General features: G+C 46.8%; 1 protein-coding gene across 1 annotated transcript in view; it reads right to left on the bottom strand.

The window, feature by feature from the left end:
• Cryl1 (crystallin lambda 1) overlaps window positions 1–16250 on the bottom strand; it is a 110441-nt gene that overhangs the window by 4183 nt on the left and 90008 nt on the right. The window contains exon 6 of the mRNA XM_005355432.1: window positions 4959–5064. Within this exon, the coding sequence (XP_005355489.1) occupies window positions 4959–5064 (106 nt within the window). The remainder of the gene's footprint in view (window positions 1–4958; window positions 5065–16250) is intronic.

The raw sequence follows: 16250 nt of genomic DNA, 5'->3' as shown, positions 1-16250 counted from the left end.
GCCGTGGTTGTGAGCTTCCATGTGGTGCACGTGTGTCTGTGCTGTGGTTGTGAACATCCATGTGGTGCACGTGTGTCTGTGCCGTGGTTGTGAGCATCCATGTGGTGCTAGCAGTACAACTCAGATCTCTGGAATAGCAGCCAGGGCTCTTGACTGATACTCTCAACTCTCTCATTTCTTAAGAGGTGTATGTATGGACAACGAAAGCACAAAAAGGAGTTGATTCCCAAAAGATTAGAGTTAGCTTACCTTGCTGACGCAGTTTGCTATGTGTGAGCCCTTCGGGATAAAACAGGGGTTTACCTGAACCCTAGCACCTCCACCAACAGGAAGCCCCCCTGTCTGTTGAATGTTTGGGCCAAGTCACAATCCACCATGCCATACCTGGCTGACACCCCCCAACACTAGGTGTTCAGCTTTCTGGAGAACCATCACTATATAACCTAGACCAAGGTGTCTAGTTTTGACCCAGCTCATGAACCCATACCTACATGGATTCACCTGACTATGAGAGTCTTCCGTACTTTATGAAAATAGGTCAGAAGGGCCCCAAAACAGAGTGACAATATTGAGTGTCCTCTAAGGACAGAACTGTCAGGGAAGCAGGGCCCACTCCAACACCAGCCCTTGTCTTTCAGCTCAGTTGCCCCCCACACACACCAAGGATGGCTCAACACAGATAACACCCCCAACGGGCTTCCTGCTCAAAACTCGGGTTTAATAATAAACAACCAGTTCACCTGGAGGGGGGTCTGGGGTTCCACATTCTGAGATACTGTCCCTCCACAGAGACACCAAAGAGCTGCCAGAGACAGGGCAGGATCCAGAATCTCAGCAGAGAAGCCAGGCCTGCTGCTAGGACTTCCCCTGCCGCGTAATCAAAAAATGACCTTGTCTGTGCTTACTCTGTACTTCTCCCTCAGGCCTGGGTGAATCTTTGGAGGAGAATTAAGAAAAGTTAAAAATGAACAAAAACCCTGGAAGAGAAATAAATTAAACATAACAAGCTGGATAAAGATAACATTTTAACGGTGGATGTGTAGCTCAACCTAGCATGTCACCAGGCTCTGGGTTCCATGCCCCAGCACCACCAAAAACAAAGAAACAAAAGGTCATTTATTAAGCAAACAAGTATTTGGTTTTTTGTTGTAATTGTTTTGTTTTGTTTTTTGCAAGAGAGGTTTGTTGTTGTTGTTGTTTTTTGGGGTTGGGTTTTTATAAATAAACCTAAAGTGTCTGCACTTGCTTTAGAAAAATGGTAGCTTTTAAGGCCAAAAACTCCTGTAAGTTCAAGACTTACAAAAACCACGTCAGCAAAACAGGAAACCTCCTCCCCTCCCCAATCTTGACATACTCCAGGTGACACCCGAGAATGAGGGCCATTGGTTCCCAGCCAGATCTCATAACTTCCTAGCTCTGGGCTTCGGAACGCTCAGAAGTTGAGAACTGCATCCGACCCCTATTATTATATGAAGCCAATTAAGCTTTCTTATCGTATTGGTTTTGTTTGAAAAATTGTCGTGGCCTCCTTCCTGTCTGCCACCCCACTGAGCCTCCAGTGTCTGGTGTCACTGCTTCTGTTTCTGTTTGTTTCAGATTCAAAGCTGATCTCAGTTCCCTCCTATCCATTTCGCATAATACCTTAACTATCTTAGTTCTCTCAAGAAAAGAGAAATGCGGTGGTTATCAGACAGTGCCCATGCCCATTTCAATGCTTGGCTGTGCTCCCCGCTCATAAGGGTTGGCTGGAAAGGCTTCTGGAATGATCCAAGACCATCCCGACAGTACTTCAGAACTCTATTTCCCATGTGCGAAGGCTCGCCTTGGTGCTTTCTTCTAACCACACATGGTTACCCTCCCACACAAAGCACGGGAGAGATGCCCTTCCTCCTTTAAGGAAGCCTCTGGTCTTGCACTGCTATAGTAGGGCCTGTGTAGTGGGTCCACTCAGCAAATTGTACATTCGCCTGCTGTACACAGGGCGGGGTCTGGGAAAGCTGCCTTGGCTGTTGGTTGGGGAGTACAGTTCATTAACTAAAACATCATGGGCTCACAGGACAAAAGTCAGATCTGAGAGGCCAACAGCTCCAACCCATCACACGACAGGCATCTCCTCTCGACGTCTACCATGCCACCTTAATTCTCCCAGGGCGTGAGCCCTCCCTTCCCGGGTCACTAGCACCGGTTACTAGAAAGTTTTTTCTGACACATCAGTCACACACTGAACCTGTCTGCCTGTCAGTTCCAGTCTTTTGTTTTGACTCCATCCACTCAAAAAACAGGCAGGGTGTGGTGATGCACTCTTATAAACACTAAGAAAACGGAGGCAGGAGGATTACTTGACGTTTGAGATCAACTTGGGTGACATAGGAAGCATTAGGAGAGCTGGAATCAGAGTGGAACCCTGTCTCCAGACAAAACAAAATGATGGGAACACATTTATACCCTCTCTGAACCGCGCCTGACCCAGGAAATTTCTTTTGTAGCATGAATTCTAATAGGTATTAATAACAAAAACCCAGAGTCAGACATTAGGGGGTGAAGGCTGAAGGGTCAGACAAGCAGTACAGACAGCCACGAGAGAGACCTTTTACCTCTACCAATACTCAGACCAAAGGGGTGATCCTGTCTCCAGACTGCTCCTCAGACTGCACTGGGCTCCTGTCTCCTCCTGCCTTACATTCCTCTCTCCACCCAGCCGTATGGCTCCTGTCTCCACCTCCCTAGTGCTGGGATCAAAGGTGTGGGATCCCAAGTGCTGGGATCACCTTTGTGTGAGTTCTGTTTCTCTTTTAGACAGATTCAATCTTGTATCATCCGGGGTGGACTTGAACTCACAGAGATCCACCTGCCTCCATCTCCCAAGTGCTGGGATTAAAGGTGTGTGCCACCACTGCCGGGCCTCTAGTGGTTTAGTTCTGCACTCTGATCCTCAGGCAAGCTTTATTTGTTAAAGCGCAAACAAAACATCACTACACTCTTTTCTCAATATCTCTTGTGACAATATAGTCTTGATCTACAGATTCCTTTTATCTTTCTAAGTCTCTTTTACCACTTAATAGCACTCTGTTAAAGTGTCATACGGTTATTAGATGTGTTTACAGCAACAGGGCAGTAAAAAGGTAATAAAAGTCACTTGTAGCTTTCGGGATCAACCTACCCCTGGACCCAGCAATACACTCTTGGGAATATACCCAAGAGAGGCCCTATCATACAACAAAAGTATATGCTCAACTATGTTCATAGCAGCATTGTTTGTAATAGCCAGAACCTGGAAACAACCTAGATGCCCTTCAATGGAAGAATGGATGAAGAAAGTATGGAATATATACATATTAGAGTATTACTCAGCAGTAAAAAACAAGGAATTCTTGAAGTTTGCGTACAAATGGATGGAAATAGAAAACACTATCCTGAGTGAGGTAAGCCAGACCTAAAAAGAGGAACATGGGATGTCCTCACTCATATTTGGTTTCTAGCCATAAATAAAGGACAGTGAGCTTATAATTCGCGATCCTAGAGAAGCTAAATAAGAAGGTGAATCCAAAGACAAACATATAGGCATCCTCCTGAATATTAACCTTCATCAGGCGATGAAAGGAGACAGAAACAGAGACCCACATTGGAGCACCGGACAGAAATCTCAAGGTCCAAATCAGGAGCAGAAGGAGAGGGAGCACGAGCAAGGAACTCAGGACAGCGAGGGGTACACCCACACACTGAGACAATGGGGATGTTCTATTGGGAACTCACCAAGGCCATCTGGCCTGGGTCTGAAAAAGCATGGGATAAAACCGGATTTGCTGAACATAGTGGACAATGAGGACTACTGAGAACTCAAGAACAATGGCAGTGGGTTTTTGATCCTACTGCACGTACTGGCTTTGGGGGAGCCTAGGCAGTTTGGATGCTCACCTTACTAGACCTGGATGGAGGTGGGCGGTCCTTGGACTTCCCACAGGTCAGGGAACCCTGATTGCTCTAGGGAGAGGGACTTGATAGGGGGAGGGGGAGGGAAATGGGAGGCGGTGGCGGGGAGGAGGCAGAAATCCTTAATAAAAAAAAGTCACTTGTAGCTCAGTGAATGAGTGCTTGCCTAGCATGTAGAAGGCTCTAGGTTTGATCCCCAGCAATACACACACAAAAGAAAAGCAAAAACCATAAACAACATTTCCTTTTGTGCCAGATATGGCTCATGCCTATGATCCCAGCATGCAACAGGAGAATCGTGCATCTATGGCTTAGCCAGATCTATGTAGTGAGACTTCACCCAGGACCAAAAAAAAAAAAAAAAGTTACAATTTACTATTATTTTAATACCAAGAGATAGCTAACGTGTAGGTAGCATCTTTTTAGATTTTGGTTTATCACTGCACTGGTGTGTTTTAAGTTGGTATCAGTAGATCATCTTTGGATCATTTAACTGGAACTACCAAGTCACACTGATTCCCTTCCAGAGTTATCTGACCTGCCCCACCTTGCCAGGCCCGTCCCATGAAGCACCTGGCTTGTGAATCCTGGTCTTCGGGAAGGCCCTCAGCAAGAGTGTACGCCCACAGGCACTCGTGCACGGGCAGAGGACAACTGCATCACTGGGCACCACGCGGCACTGCCTCTCATCTTTGTTCTCCGTCTTGCCTCTGCAATTCATTTCAACACCCTAGAGAAGCCACAGCCTCTCTTCCATCAAGCAACAAGATGCAGGGCAAGGCCCCCAGCACAGCACTTCCTTTTCTTCCTTTCTGATTCCATCAGGGACTCCCTGTGGTCCAGACCCCATGTGGACTCACATGTCAGTCCACGGTGCTCTGTGCCTCAGCCCTGAGTTCCTAGGGTTGCTCAGAGTCCTTCTAGAATCTGCCATTACCATCTTGTTTAAAATGAGACAGCACAGGTGGCAGATAAGAAAGCTCACAGAAACATTGCACACCACAGAGTCCCATCTCTGTCCCGTGTACCTTCAGCATTGAGGTGCATAGTCTCCAAGGGTCCAATGAATGCGTACCGCATGCCCAGCCCATCCGACATGACCAGGTCCAGGTCATTAGGAGACACTATTCCTTCCTACATGGGGAGAAGGCAGTGACATACAGTTGAGTTCTTTAGAAAGGCAATTTTGTTAACATTGCTTGTCCTAACTTTTTGAGGGCAGTATTTCCCGCCACCCCCAAAAAACCCACTTGCCAATGCACTTTAATATTTTAATGGAATTTTGTACAGCCAACCTCTCCTGTATGTGGGTCCTGAAAATGAGTTTTTATGGCACAGGTGCTGAGACCTTCAATCAGTCTGAACCCCTTCTCCTCCTCACGAGTCCCATGTATCTCCTGCAGCATTGGAGACAGTGAAGATAAAGTAGGCCCAAGTTAAGGTGTGTGTGTGTGGGGGGGGGTCTGGATATTTGATCAGGAGGTGGAAGTTCGTTTAAACACCCCAAAGAATGGGAAGTGGCTCGCAGGCTTCACCTGCCTGCAAGTCGGGCCTTGTTCAGCTTTTAATGAGTTTGTGGGAAAGGCCATTCTTTGATGAAACACGGTTTAGGATAGGTTTGTTTGCTGAGGTGGGGCCCTAGAAGTTTCTGCAGATGTGAATTGCCAAGCAAGAGAAAAGTTGTGCTTAGGAAGCCAGCCAATTGGTGTGCATGGCTTCAGGTATGGGGCTGAATTCACCATAGTGGTGGTGTATTCTGGTGACTCACTGCAGGTCCACTCCCTGCTGAGTACCTCTGTATTCTGAGCATCTCAGCTCTCCGGAGGGTCGATATGAGGAAAGAGAAACATGTCCCCCAAACTCCTGCTGGCCAGACTGGCAGTACCCCTGTGGAGCCTGCCGCTCAGGGACTCTTGCTGAGCAGTTTCTTTCAGAGAGAGCCATCAAGACTTGATGTCTGTAAGGCCACTAACCATGCCACCTCTCCCATAAGCAGCCCTGGGAGGCCCCGGTCAGCCCGCAGCTGGAAGACAGAGATCTTATCCAGATGCATCCATACACAGTCACCCCGTGCACCTTGCACCCAGTGACAGGCTCAGGCAAGCAGTCCACCAGACATGTCACCTCAGTCTGGGTTTGGATCTTTCTCTGAAAGGAAAAGATGTGTCTAACATCTTTCCTAAAAGAATAAGCCTTGCCAACCTGAAGGAGGGGTCAGAGATGTCATCACGGTCCTCAGAGAGGAACCCTTTGTCCTCCAGAAGCCCCTGGGATTTGGGCATCAGGGGCTGAAGAGTCCCTTGCTGGCCTGGTCAGCGGGCACTCTCCACTTCCCAGACTCCAAGGGTAACAAGACTCAGAGCAGCTGGGAAAGGGGATTTGCAGTAGCACCTCCCCACCACTGCTGCTGTACCCCAACAAATCAAAGAGACATAGGGAGTCTTGGGTCTGTGTGTGCTTGGATGACCCCAGGTCAGTTGAGGGAGAGGACAGAGTTGCAGAATCAAGATGAAGATGGAGCACACCATCCTAGAGCGACAAGCATAAGTCAGGTCTGACTACGCAACTCAACTTCTGAGAACCACTTTCCATCGAGCACGTGAGACATGAATACAGAAAGATGTACGTGCTCAAGATGCCACACAGTGCGGAGAACCATGATAAAGCAAGGCCTGGCAGCAGCTCACTGTCTTTCTGTAATACCAAGTCCTGGCTTCTGAGACCGGCCCTCTGTCTACGCCCCTCAGCAACAGAGTTTGCCTTTTGCACACTTCGCATCAGCAGATGCACACATAGAATGTGTTCTCATGTGACTTGATTCTGTTTCTCAATATCACACAGGGATGGGGTGAGGCTTGCCTTTCTACTTGTGCACAGCCCTGGGATTTATCCACTGCGCCACAAAAATAATAATGTACATATTCTATATGTGCCTGTAGTTTGTCTGTTCTTGTTTATTCTAGGGTGCAACTCCTATACACAAGGCGACAGAGAATATTCTGGAACAACTGTTGGGACCATGTTCCATCTTCTGCTTTATTAGACAATGTGTTCTGCTCCCCAGAGCATTGCCTCATGTTCATGGCCTCAGGCACCAGCACTGTGTGCAGGGGGTTTCATCACTCACTGCCTTCCAAAGACAGGGTGCCATGATGTATGCAAACCCTACTGACCTGGTAGGGCACTGTGGAGTCACCCTGGGTCTCTTGCTACTACTAACCTCCCCACCGTGTGTTTATTCATAGAAGAACAAAGTCATTTATTCAGTTCATCAAAATGCTGACAAGGGTCGCTTCCTTTCGTTCTCAAAAACAAAGGGGTAGGAAGGGAGGGCACCGAGAAGCAAGAATCCACAGAAAGCCCATGGTGATGTCCAGAACTTCCCAGCTGCTTCTTCCTCCCTGGCCAGCTCTTGCTCGCCTACTGGCCTGAAGTGGGGTTTAGATTCCTGTACTCTTCGGACCGTGGAATGTAGCGAGAGGCAGTGTGTGGTCTGAAGGCCCTCCTTCAACCTAGAGTTTCAGCTCAGCATTCCAAAATGCCTGAAGTATTCACGTTAGCCTCCAAACTGTGACAGATACAAACACTGAAACCACCGTATGTTCGCAATGCTATCTGGCTCTTTCTTCTACAATTGGATGTAGTACTTTTAGAGTTGACTTTAAAAGAATTTTAAACACTCAATGAGCTACCCAGATTAGCTAACCTTTTTTTCCCTCTTTTTCCTTTTTGTTGGAAATGGAAGGAACCCGGGCCTCACAGGTGCCAGGCAAGTGCCCTACCAATCCCCAACAGCTTGCCTTTCTTTCTGGTGTAGTCTGGAGGAAAACAATCTAACAATTATTCTCCTCATTCCTTCCCCCCATAGCACAGACAGAAAAGGGAAGAATGTTTTATTATTAGCGCTGACAAGTGACTCCTGGAACCCAGATGGAGCCCAGCACACTGGACGGAACATGGAACCCTATGCCAACCCAGCCTAATGTTTATCAGAATAGCTATCAGCACTTCCTCCATTTTGTGGCAAAATTCTCAAGACACACGTACAAAGGACAGTCCCAGGAGGCTAGACGAGTCCTAAAAACTCACACAGAGCAGCAAACACTGCCATCAGTGTTTGGTCAAAGCCTGGCTTTTGTACCGCATTCCGAGAAACCTAGGGGTGAGGAGGGCCCAGACACAGTGGTAAGGAATCCCCTTTCAGTGGGAAACTTCTGCTCTGGCCTTTCTTTAAGATCTGGGACTTACCACAATTTCCACTGATGCATGGGGACCAGAAGGGGCCAGACAGTCAACAGAGAAGCAAGAAAACGTGAGGCAGATGAAGTGTTTGGTCACTCTGCCACACATCTTAAGCATAATTAAAGGTTTGGAGGTGTACCAGATAGAATTCTATTAGTGGGGACACACAGAAACTCTCTCGCGCTCTCTCCCTCCCTTTCTTCTGCCCATTCTCTTTCTCTCTTCTCCCTGGGTGTCTACAGAAAACTTGTTACAGAATATCACACCTCCCCTTACCAAAATTCACAAATAAAATGGAATGGAATTGTCCTAAAGCCTAGGTACTTCTTCCCATAGACTTTAACTCACCACTTGGTGACTTACAACACCTAACACAGCATAAACACTATGCAACATGATCACTCAAGTGGGTGAAGGTGCTTGCAATCAAACCTGATAACCTGAGTTCAATCCTTGGGTCTCATGTAGTAGGAGAGAACCAATCCCTGCAAGATGTTGTCTGACCTCCATATCTGTGCATGAATGCACTCACCCACACACACTCAATAAATAAATAAATAAATAAATAAATAAATAAATAAACAAATAAATAAATGATTTAAAACTTATAATAATATCTTGTTTAGAGAACAAAGAATGAAACTCTGTACATGTTCAGTTTTTAAAAATATCTTCAACCTGTAGTTCTTTGATCTGCAGAAGGAAAACCCACAGATACAAAGAGCTCACTGCATACACACATGCACAGAGATTTAGTACCAAGTAGTTGGCTTATGTTACTGTGGGTTGGGCTGTCTCGGTGCACAACATTTGATGACTAAATTCCGTGACCGTCGCCACTTTAGGTCACCAGCTGCACACGCTTATCTCCCTTCTACTTGATCATCCATGCTTCTCTTTTCTTATATATGGTTGCTTGCCCTCATTTTCCCTTTGCTTTTCTCATTTTAATCTTGGCCACCTCCCCTTGTCTACTTTTTAAAAATAAACTCCCAGTTCTGTTCTTCCATTTTTGTTTTGGTTGAGTCTTATATACTGGTTTTTATTTTCTTCTCCACACATCACTGCTCTTCTCTGCACACAAACATGATGCCAGAGAGCGTTCAGTGGTCCATAGCACACACTGCCCTTGCAGAAGGTCTGAGTTTGGCGCCCAGCATCCACGTCAGATGGTTCACAGCAAGCTGCAACTCCGGTTCCAGGAGTAAGAGCAAAAAAGACCTGCCCTAAACACTCCCACCCTACCCATGCCACCTTCCAGGGAGATGTGAGGCAAGAGTAAATCTTACTAAGGAGAAAATAAAAGACGGCTGAGAGCTGCCTCATGACCCATAGTTACTCACGGGTTTGGGAGCAGCATGGCATCTTGCCAACACTTACAAGAGTTCTTGGAAGCAAGACACTGACATTCCTGCATGATGACATGGGCAGATTTTGCTAACTGTGGAAAGGCCTACTGAAGCCCACACATGCAACAGGACACTGAATCATGCCTAGAAAACACACATTTGTCAAGAGCCACCCGAAAGACACTAAAGAGCTTGAGTCCTTCCCCCAGGTCCCACAGGGCAGGGTGAGAAGCAGCAGGTACCCTCACTGGTGAGCCTGCTGGGGACAGGTAGCAGGAGAAGCACATCTCACCCTCAGGGACATTTTGGTCACACACAGCAAATGATGAAAATGCCATTTCCTGGCCTGGAGAGCCCATACCCCAAACTACCTATGAAAAGACCCCAAGGACAAAGGCACAGGAGCAGAGGAGTCAGAGTCGAGGTCAGGACAGAAGCAGAAGCTATTTCAAAGCAACCTGCAAAGGGAGAAACATCCCAACATTTAAAAGTCAACCAAAAGAAACACTGAAGCCATTAAACATCAACAAATATCATAGCATTCATATTAGGGACTAGATGGATGAAACCCTAACTAAGATAGTTTGCTGTCAGTGTGTGAAATGCTTTTATATCCTATAACCTTACTGAACTTTCAGCTCCAATATTCCACCTGTGAACTGCAACTTTACCTGTTCTAACAGAGGTTTGGGGAAGTCCTTAGTGTTTTCTGTATACAAGATCACATCATCGGCAGAGGTGATTTAATCTCTTTCCAACATAGATGCTTCTTATTTCTTCTTTTTCCTAGTTTATCTGGCAAGGGTCCCTATCATGATATCAAGAGAAGCAGGGATGTGGGCAGCTTCTGCTTTTCCTTCATCTTAGAGGAAAGGTTTTTGGCTTATTGATATATGAGCTCCGAGTTATGATGCTTGCTGTGGGTTTGGTACACATGGCCTTTGTTGTATTGAGGTATACTTTATCTTTCTTTTCTTGGAGACAGGGACTTACTATGTAGCCCTGGCTAGCCTTGAACTCACTATATAGACCAGGCTAGTCTCAAACTCACAGAGATCTACTTGCCTCTGCCTTCTAAGTGTTAGGATTAAAGGCGCATGCTACCAATCTGGCCAAGGTACACTAATTCCTATACCTAACACATGGTGTTGGTTAGCTTGTTTTCACCACAGAAGGATGCTGAATTTTGGCAAACGCTTTTTGGCATCTACCCAGAGGATCACACAGGCTTTGCTCTTTGTCTGCTGTGATGATACATCACACTTCACGGATTGCCAGGTGTTGAACCACTCTTGCATTCCTGGGACAAACCCCACTGGATCGTGTAGATGATGCTCTTTGTGTGCTATTTCTAATACTCAGTTTGCCAGTTTTCACTGAGATTTTCAGAGAGCCAGGCTACATATCAGCTGCTCTGCTTCTGGGAGCATCCCCTGGTTGCTGCTGAACCATACAGTGTGTGCTGTGCTAACTTGGAAGTGGGGTTCTGGTATAGTTCTGAGCTCCCCCAAAAGCCCTCCTGCTCAGAAGTGTAGCCTGCTCTCAGTGCCTCCACGTGGACCAGCACCCACACGGAGCTGTCCTGGTAAACAGCCATGCTTCCGCTATAATAACACAGCAGCCCGATAGATGTGCTGCCTCGGCACTGTCACTGGACTGAGCAGCTTTGTAGGACTCTGCCCGACAAAGCCACGTGTCAGGAAAGTCATCAGCCAACTTCACAGGGGTGAAAGAGTGAAAAGAGCTAATCCTAAGAAAACTCTGACTCCCTCTGGCAACTTGGTGGCCGCAGCAGACACACTGACCACTTGACTTCCTGCACAGCTGAGTGCCCTCAGTCCTGCATCCTGCAGAGCTAGAAGCTCTCACTTCTGCATGCTGCTGGCAGCTAGGTACCCCCAAATCCCCTTGCTGCAAGCAGGGTATCTGAACAAAGTGTGGTCTCCAACCCTCCCCAGAGATGGAGGTACATTCCGGGGCTCAGTCTACAGCCCTTCCCGGAGCTGGAGGTACAGCCTAGGCTCTGTCTATAGCCCTTCCCGAAGCTGGAGGTACATTCCCAGGCTTGGTCTACAACCCTCCCTGGAGCAGGAGGTAATTCCCGGGCTCTTCATCCTCCAGGTTCCTGCTTCTACTCCCGTAAGCTCTCTCTTCCTGACAGAAAACCTGATCACAATTTGCATCTCTGCTCAGGAAATGGAGGGGTGGAGTGTGGGTAGTGTTCCATGTATGAGCAATGTGACCAGGAAGCAAGACCAAGTGAGATGGGGTCTGGCCAGGGAGCTTGTGATCAGAGGAACAACTCTCACCTCCTACAACTCCAGCCTTGCTTTGTTCAACCTGTTTGTTTTCGCTCTTGTTTTTGTTTCTTGAGACAGGTCTTATTTAAACCCAGACTGGCCTCAAAGTCCCATGGTTTATGTTGTCCTGGGTATCAAAACTAGTGCCTAATGCATGCTTGGCAAACACTCTACCAAACGAGCTGTATCCCAAACCCATATCTATGCTTTACTGAGCATAAATTAAGACTTTTAAAAAAACAAATAATTTTTGAGCTGGGAAGTGGAGCCTTATACTCACAAGGCAGAGGAGGCAGATCTCTATGAGTTCAAAGCCAACCTGGTCTACTTAGCAAGCTCCAAAACAGCCAAGGTAACACAGTGTCAAAAATCAACTTTCACATCTCTTTTGGAACAGGCAGAGGCATTCAATGCTTTAAAGTAGGGCTCAGATTCATACAGTATTGAAATCATCAGAACGTGTATTGAGTAGAAGTCGGTATCAATGGGAGACCTGAGTTCTAGATAAAGAGAGAAAACAAAACACATAAAAGAGGCAGAGAAAAATAAAGAGGAAAAGCAATCAAGAAGTGAAATGTCATGTAACTCCATGCGATGGAGACTCCATCAAGTACAAGCTAAATTGGCATAATATTCTATTAAGGAACAAAGAGCTGCCAGTCCCCTAAGCTACCCCACCAGCTGCAAAGTGCGGAGATTCTCTTTGGGTGGATAAAACATAGTCTAAGGAGACTTTCAGGCCCAGGCTTCAAGGAAGCCACATCCACGGCTTCTCCAGGGTTGACACCCACTAGAAACCCTGGCTGGTCACGGGCTGGGAGGTCTACAGACTGCATTTCTCATAAGCTCCCAGGTGAGGCCCAGGAAGTCCTGAGGGTGCCACCTACATAGACAGGATGTGAGGGCCTCAGCTTAGAGCAGTGGGTCTCAACCTGTGGGCTGAGACCCACTGGATGGAAGGGTCAAACAACCTTTTCACAGGGGTCTTCTAAGACCATCGGAAAACACAGATATTTATATTATGATTCATAACAGTAGCAAATATCACAGTTATGAAGTAGCAACAAAAATAATTTCATGATGGGGGGGTCACCACAACATGAGGAACCATATTAAAGTGTTAGGAAGGTTGAAAATGCTTAGAGCAGCCCTGCGGAGAACAGCTCCACCTGAAACAGAGGGATGAATTCAGAAGCTATCACCGTAAACTACATGTCGGACACAGAGACTCCCACCTGGTCTTCACCACGCCCCAGTGAGAGAGGTCCATTATCATCTCCACTTCATAGACCCTGCAGCAGAGGCAGATGGGTGTGGCTCTCAGTTCCTAACCAGGTTGTAGCATGTGGGCCAAGCTGCCTAACTTACTGTTCGATTTCCTATTGTGTAGTCTAAAATAACAGCACGTTTCTCCTGATGTTGAAACTTGACTGGCAGATCTGAAAACATCCGATCAGGGGAAATGGAAAGGAAAGCTTCTCCAAGCTCTGAACTCCTGCACAGGGTGTGTGTGGGGTGTGTGACTGTGAGGAGCAGGAGGTTGTGCCCGGTGGGCTAGGCTGAGTCCTAACTCCTACAGCAACTCCGGGTCCATGCTACAGGTCTCTAAGGAGCCTCAGCAGCTAATCTGACGACATGATCTTTGAAGCTCACTTGCTAACTGGAATAATCCTCCCAGCACCTGGCACTGGGGTTTGAAATGAAGCTCAATGCTGAAGTTCTGGAACCCCCAGGGTGTCGTGATCAGATGCCACAGGCCACGCCCCTTGTGAAAGGCTAAGAGGCTAAGAACTGAATCCAGTATCTCAGGATGCAGGGGCCACAGACCGTCTCCCACAACACAGCACTGTACCTTGTGCTGGCAGATGCTGGAAGATTGCGTACACAGGCTGACCTTCCTTTTCCTGCTTGAAGACTAGCCTGGCCAGAAAGGAAAACAACTGCTTTTGTCTCTCTGAGGTTTCACCAACTAAGCCAGCCTACCTACCACAGCATGATGGCTGAGATGTCACTACCCCTGGACAGACGATGTTGCCAGCTATCGTCCCTCTCTTGAGTCCACTTAACTTCCAATAGGAATGGTTTATGAACTACTATCTATTTTCCAGGTCACTCATTCTGCCTAGAAATTATTGTCCCTTAAATATGTCCTCATTTCCCTCTCCCTGAGAAAAAAGGGCACATACCAGGTGTGCTGGCAGATACCTTTAATCCCAGCACTCAGGAGGCAGAGAGAAAGGCGGATCTCTGTGAATTCAAGGTCAGCCTGGTCTCCAGGACAGGCTCCAAAGCTACAGAGAAACCCCGTCTTGAAAAACCAAAAAGGAAAAAAGAAAAAGGGCACATGATCATCTGAGGGATTATTGGGCACTGTGTCCTGTGAGGTCCTGGTGGGAAAACAAAAAAGCATGCCTTGTCACTCACTTGTCAATCTATTCTTAAACATTTCATGGGCGAAGAGAATGCTTTCTCCTCATTCCCGTTGAGCCCCAAGAACAGCAGTCTTGCTAGGGATTATACTGCTCAGAAGGATAAAACCCACTGTAAGCAACTTCCAAGGCTTACCAAGCATCAAAGCATGCCAACAGGCTGAGAACCTGCTAATGGCTTCATGATTCATTCCAGGCTCCCCACCTACCTTTCCTTGATGGGGAAAGAACTGATGGGCAATAGACTCAGCTATTGTCTGGCCAAAGACTTTTCATCACAACACAACTTCCCTCACCGTGTTAATGCCTCGGGAATATGAACTTGAAATTACATTCCCAGCAGAAAGGATCTCATCACCCAGTGACCGAGCCCTGGCAGGGAAATGTTAGTGTTTCTAGACTGCAGTCAGACCTGTATGCCCAGCATTTACCAGCTCAGGAAGGGAGAACGAAACAGGACTACCATCTATGAGACAATACTACAGACCCCAGTTCTCTCATTCCCGTGGATACCATTCTTCTCCAGAAGGTGTGGGGCTGTAGCAAACAGGTGTGTACAGACACGATAAGAACATGCCTCTCACTACTGCACTTTCTCTTTCTTACCTAGAAATGCTGCCGCAGCATGGGATCCTTTCACAAGCCCCTGCTGTGGACATGTCCACAGGGGAGTCCTTCCCATGTCACTCTTTGCTTCTCTTAGGATTGGTCTTGGTTGCTTAGCTACAAAAATTTAATTATGTCCTCCACTGTTAGTGACTTTAATTTAAAACGGGAAAATATATAGGTACTGATAAGTGAAAGAAAAAGTTCTGCTGTTTGGACATTACATGTCCCACAAAGGCCAGTGTAGTGAAGCCCTAGTCTCTAGCTTGGCACCACTGGGAGATGGTAGAGCCTGGTGCAGTGGCTCTCAATCTTCCTAATGTTGTGACCTTTTAACACAGTTCCTCATGTTGTGGTGACCACCAATCATAAAATTATTTTCACTACTACTTCATAACTATAATTTTGCTGCTGTTATGAATCATAATATAAATATCTGTATTTTCTGATAGTCTTACGTGACCCCTGTAAAAGGGTTGTTTGACCGCCCCCCAAAGGGGTTACAACATACAGGTTGAGAACTACTGGGTTAGTGGGTCATAGGGAACGTGTCTCTGAAGGAGTATATGACCCTGGCCTTTCCTCTTCCTCTTTTTTCCCCAGTCTGGACACCAGAACATTAACAAGCTTCCTCTTCCACATGCAGACATGCGGTCCTGCAACAGGCTCCAGGCAGTCATGGGCTGGAAGCCACCTCTAAAGACGCTTGTCTCGGCTATTTTGTCACAGCCATGGAAAGCCAAGTGTCACAGTTTTGCTTCTCAAAACAAAATTTACAAATAAATAAAATTGACAAACCCCTAACCAAACGCAATGGGGAAAAGCAGACATAAAAATGAATTTCAGAAATAAAACCGGTGGCATAACTGTAGACTTAGAAGCCATAAAATGGATAAAAGTAATATCACCAAAACTTTACCCGTAAAAAATGTAATACCTTGAAATAATGAATCCATTCCTGAGCAACCATAAGCAATCCAAACTGAAACAAGAGGAAAACAGACAGAAATTCTACCACTAAAGAAACTGGATTTGTGATGTAAGGTTCCTAAAAAAGATTTCTCCAGTCTCAATTAATTCTGCTCTGATCTACCATGTAGATCTGCTTTGTGACTCCAGAGAGCAAGAAGACGGAGCACCCACAGGGAACTGGAGAGGCGGGGAAGCCACCCCACATATGGAAGCCCGTTCTGTTCTCTCAGTCCAGGCAAGGGTCGGACGCTCCAGCCCAAGTTTTCCGAGCAAAGGGGAGCTCCGAGGCCTTTGGGGCTGCCTGCAGACAGGACTGAGTAGTCCAAGGCTTGCTCAGGTTGTATGATGAGCGTCAAACAAGCCTGCCCTTCTTAAAATGACCTTGTCTCCAAAAGCCAGTGAGAGAGGGAATATGGGAGGGA

This window comes from Microtus ochrogaster, chromosome 17 (genome assembly GCF_000317375.1).
Source record: "Microtus ochrogaster isolate Prairie Vole_2 chromosome 17, MicOch1.0, whole genome shotgun sequence".
NCBI lineage: Eukaryota > Metazoa > Chordata > Mammalia > Rodentia > Cricetidae > Microtus > Microtus ochrogaster.
The sequence above is the reverse complement of the archived record's forward strand: the minus strand, read 5'-3'. Positions and strand labels throughout refer to the sequence as shown.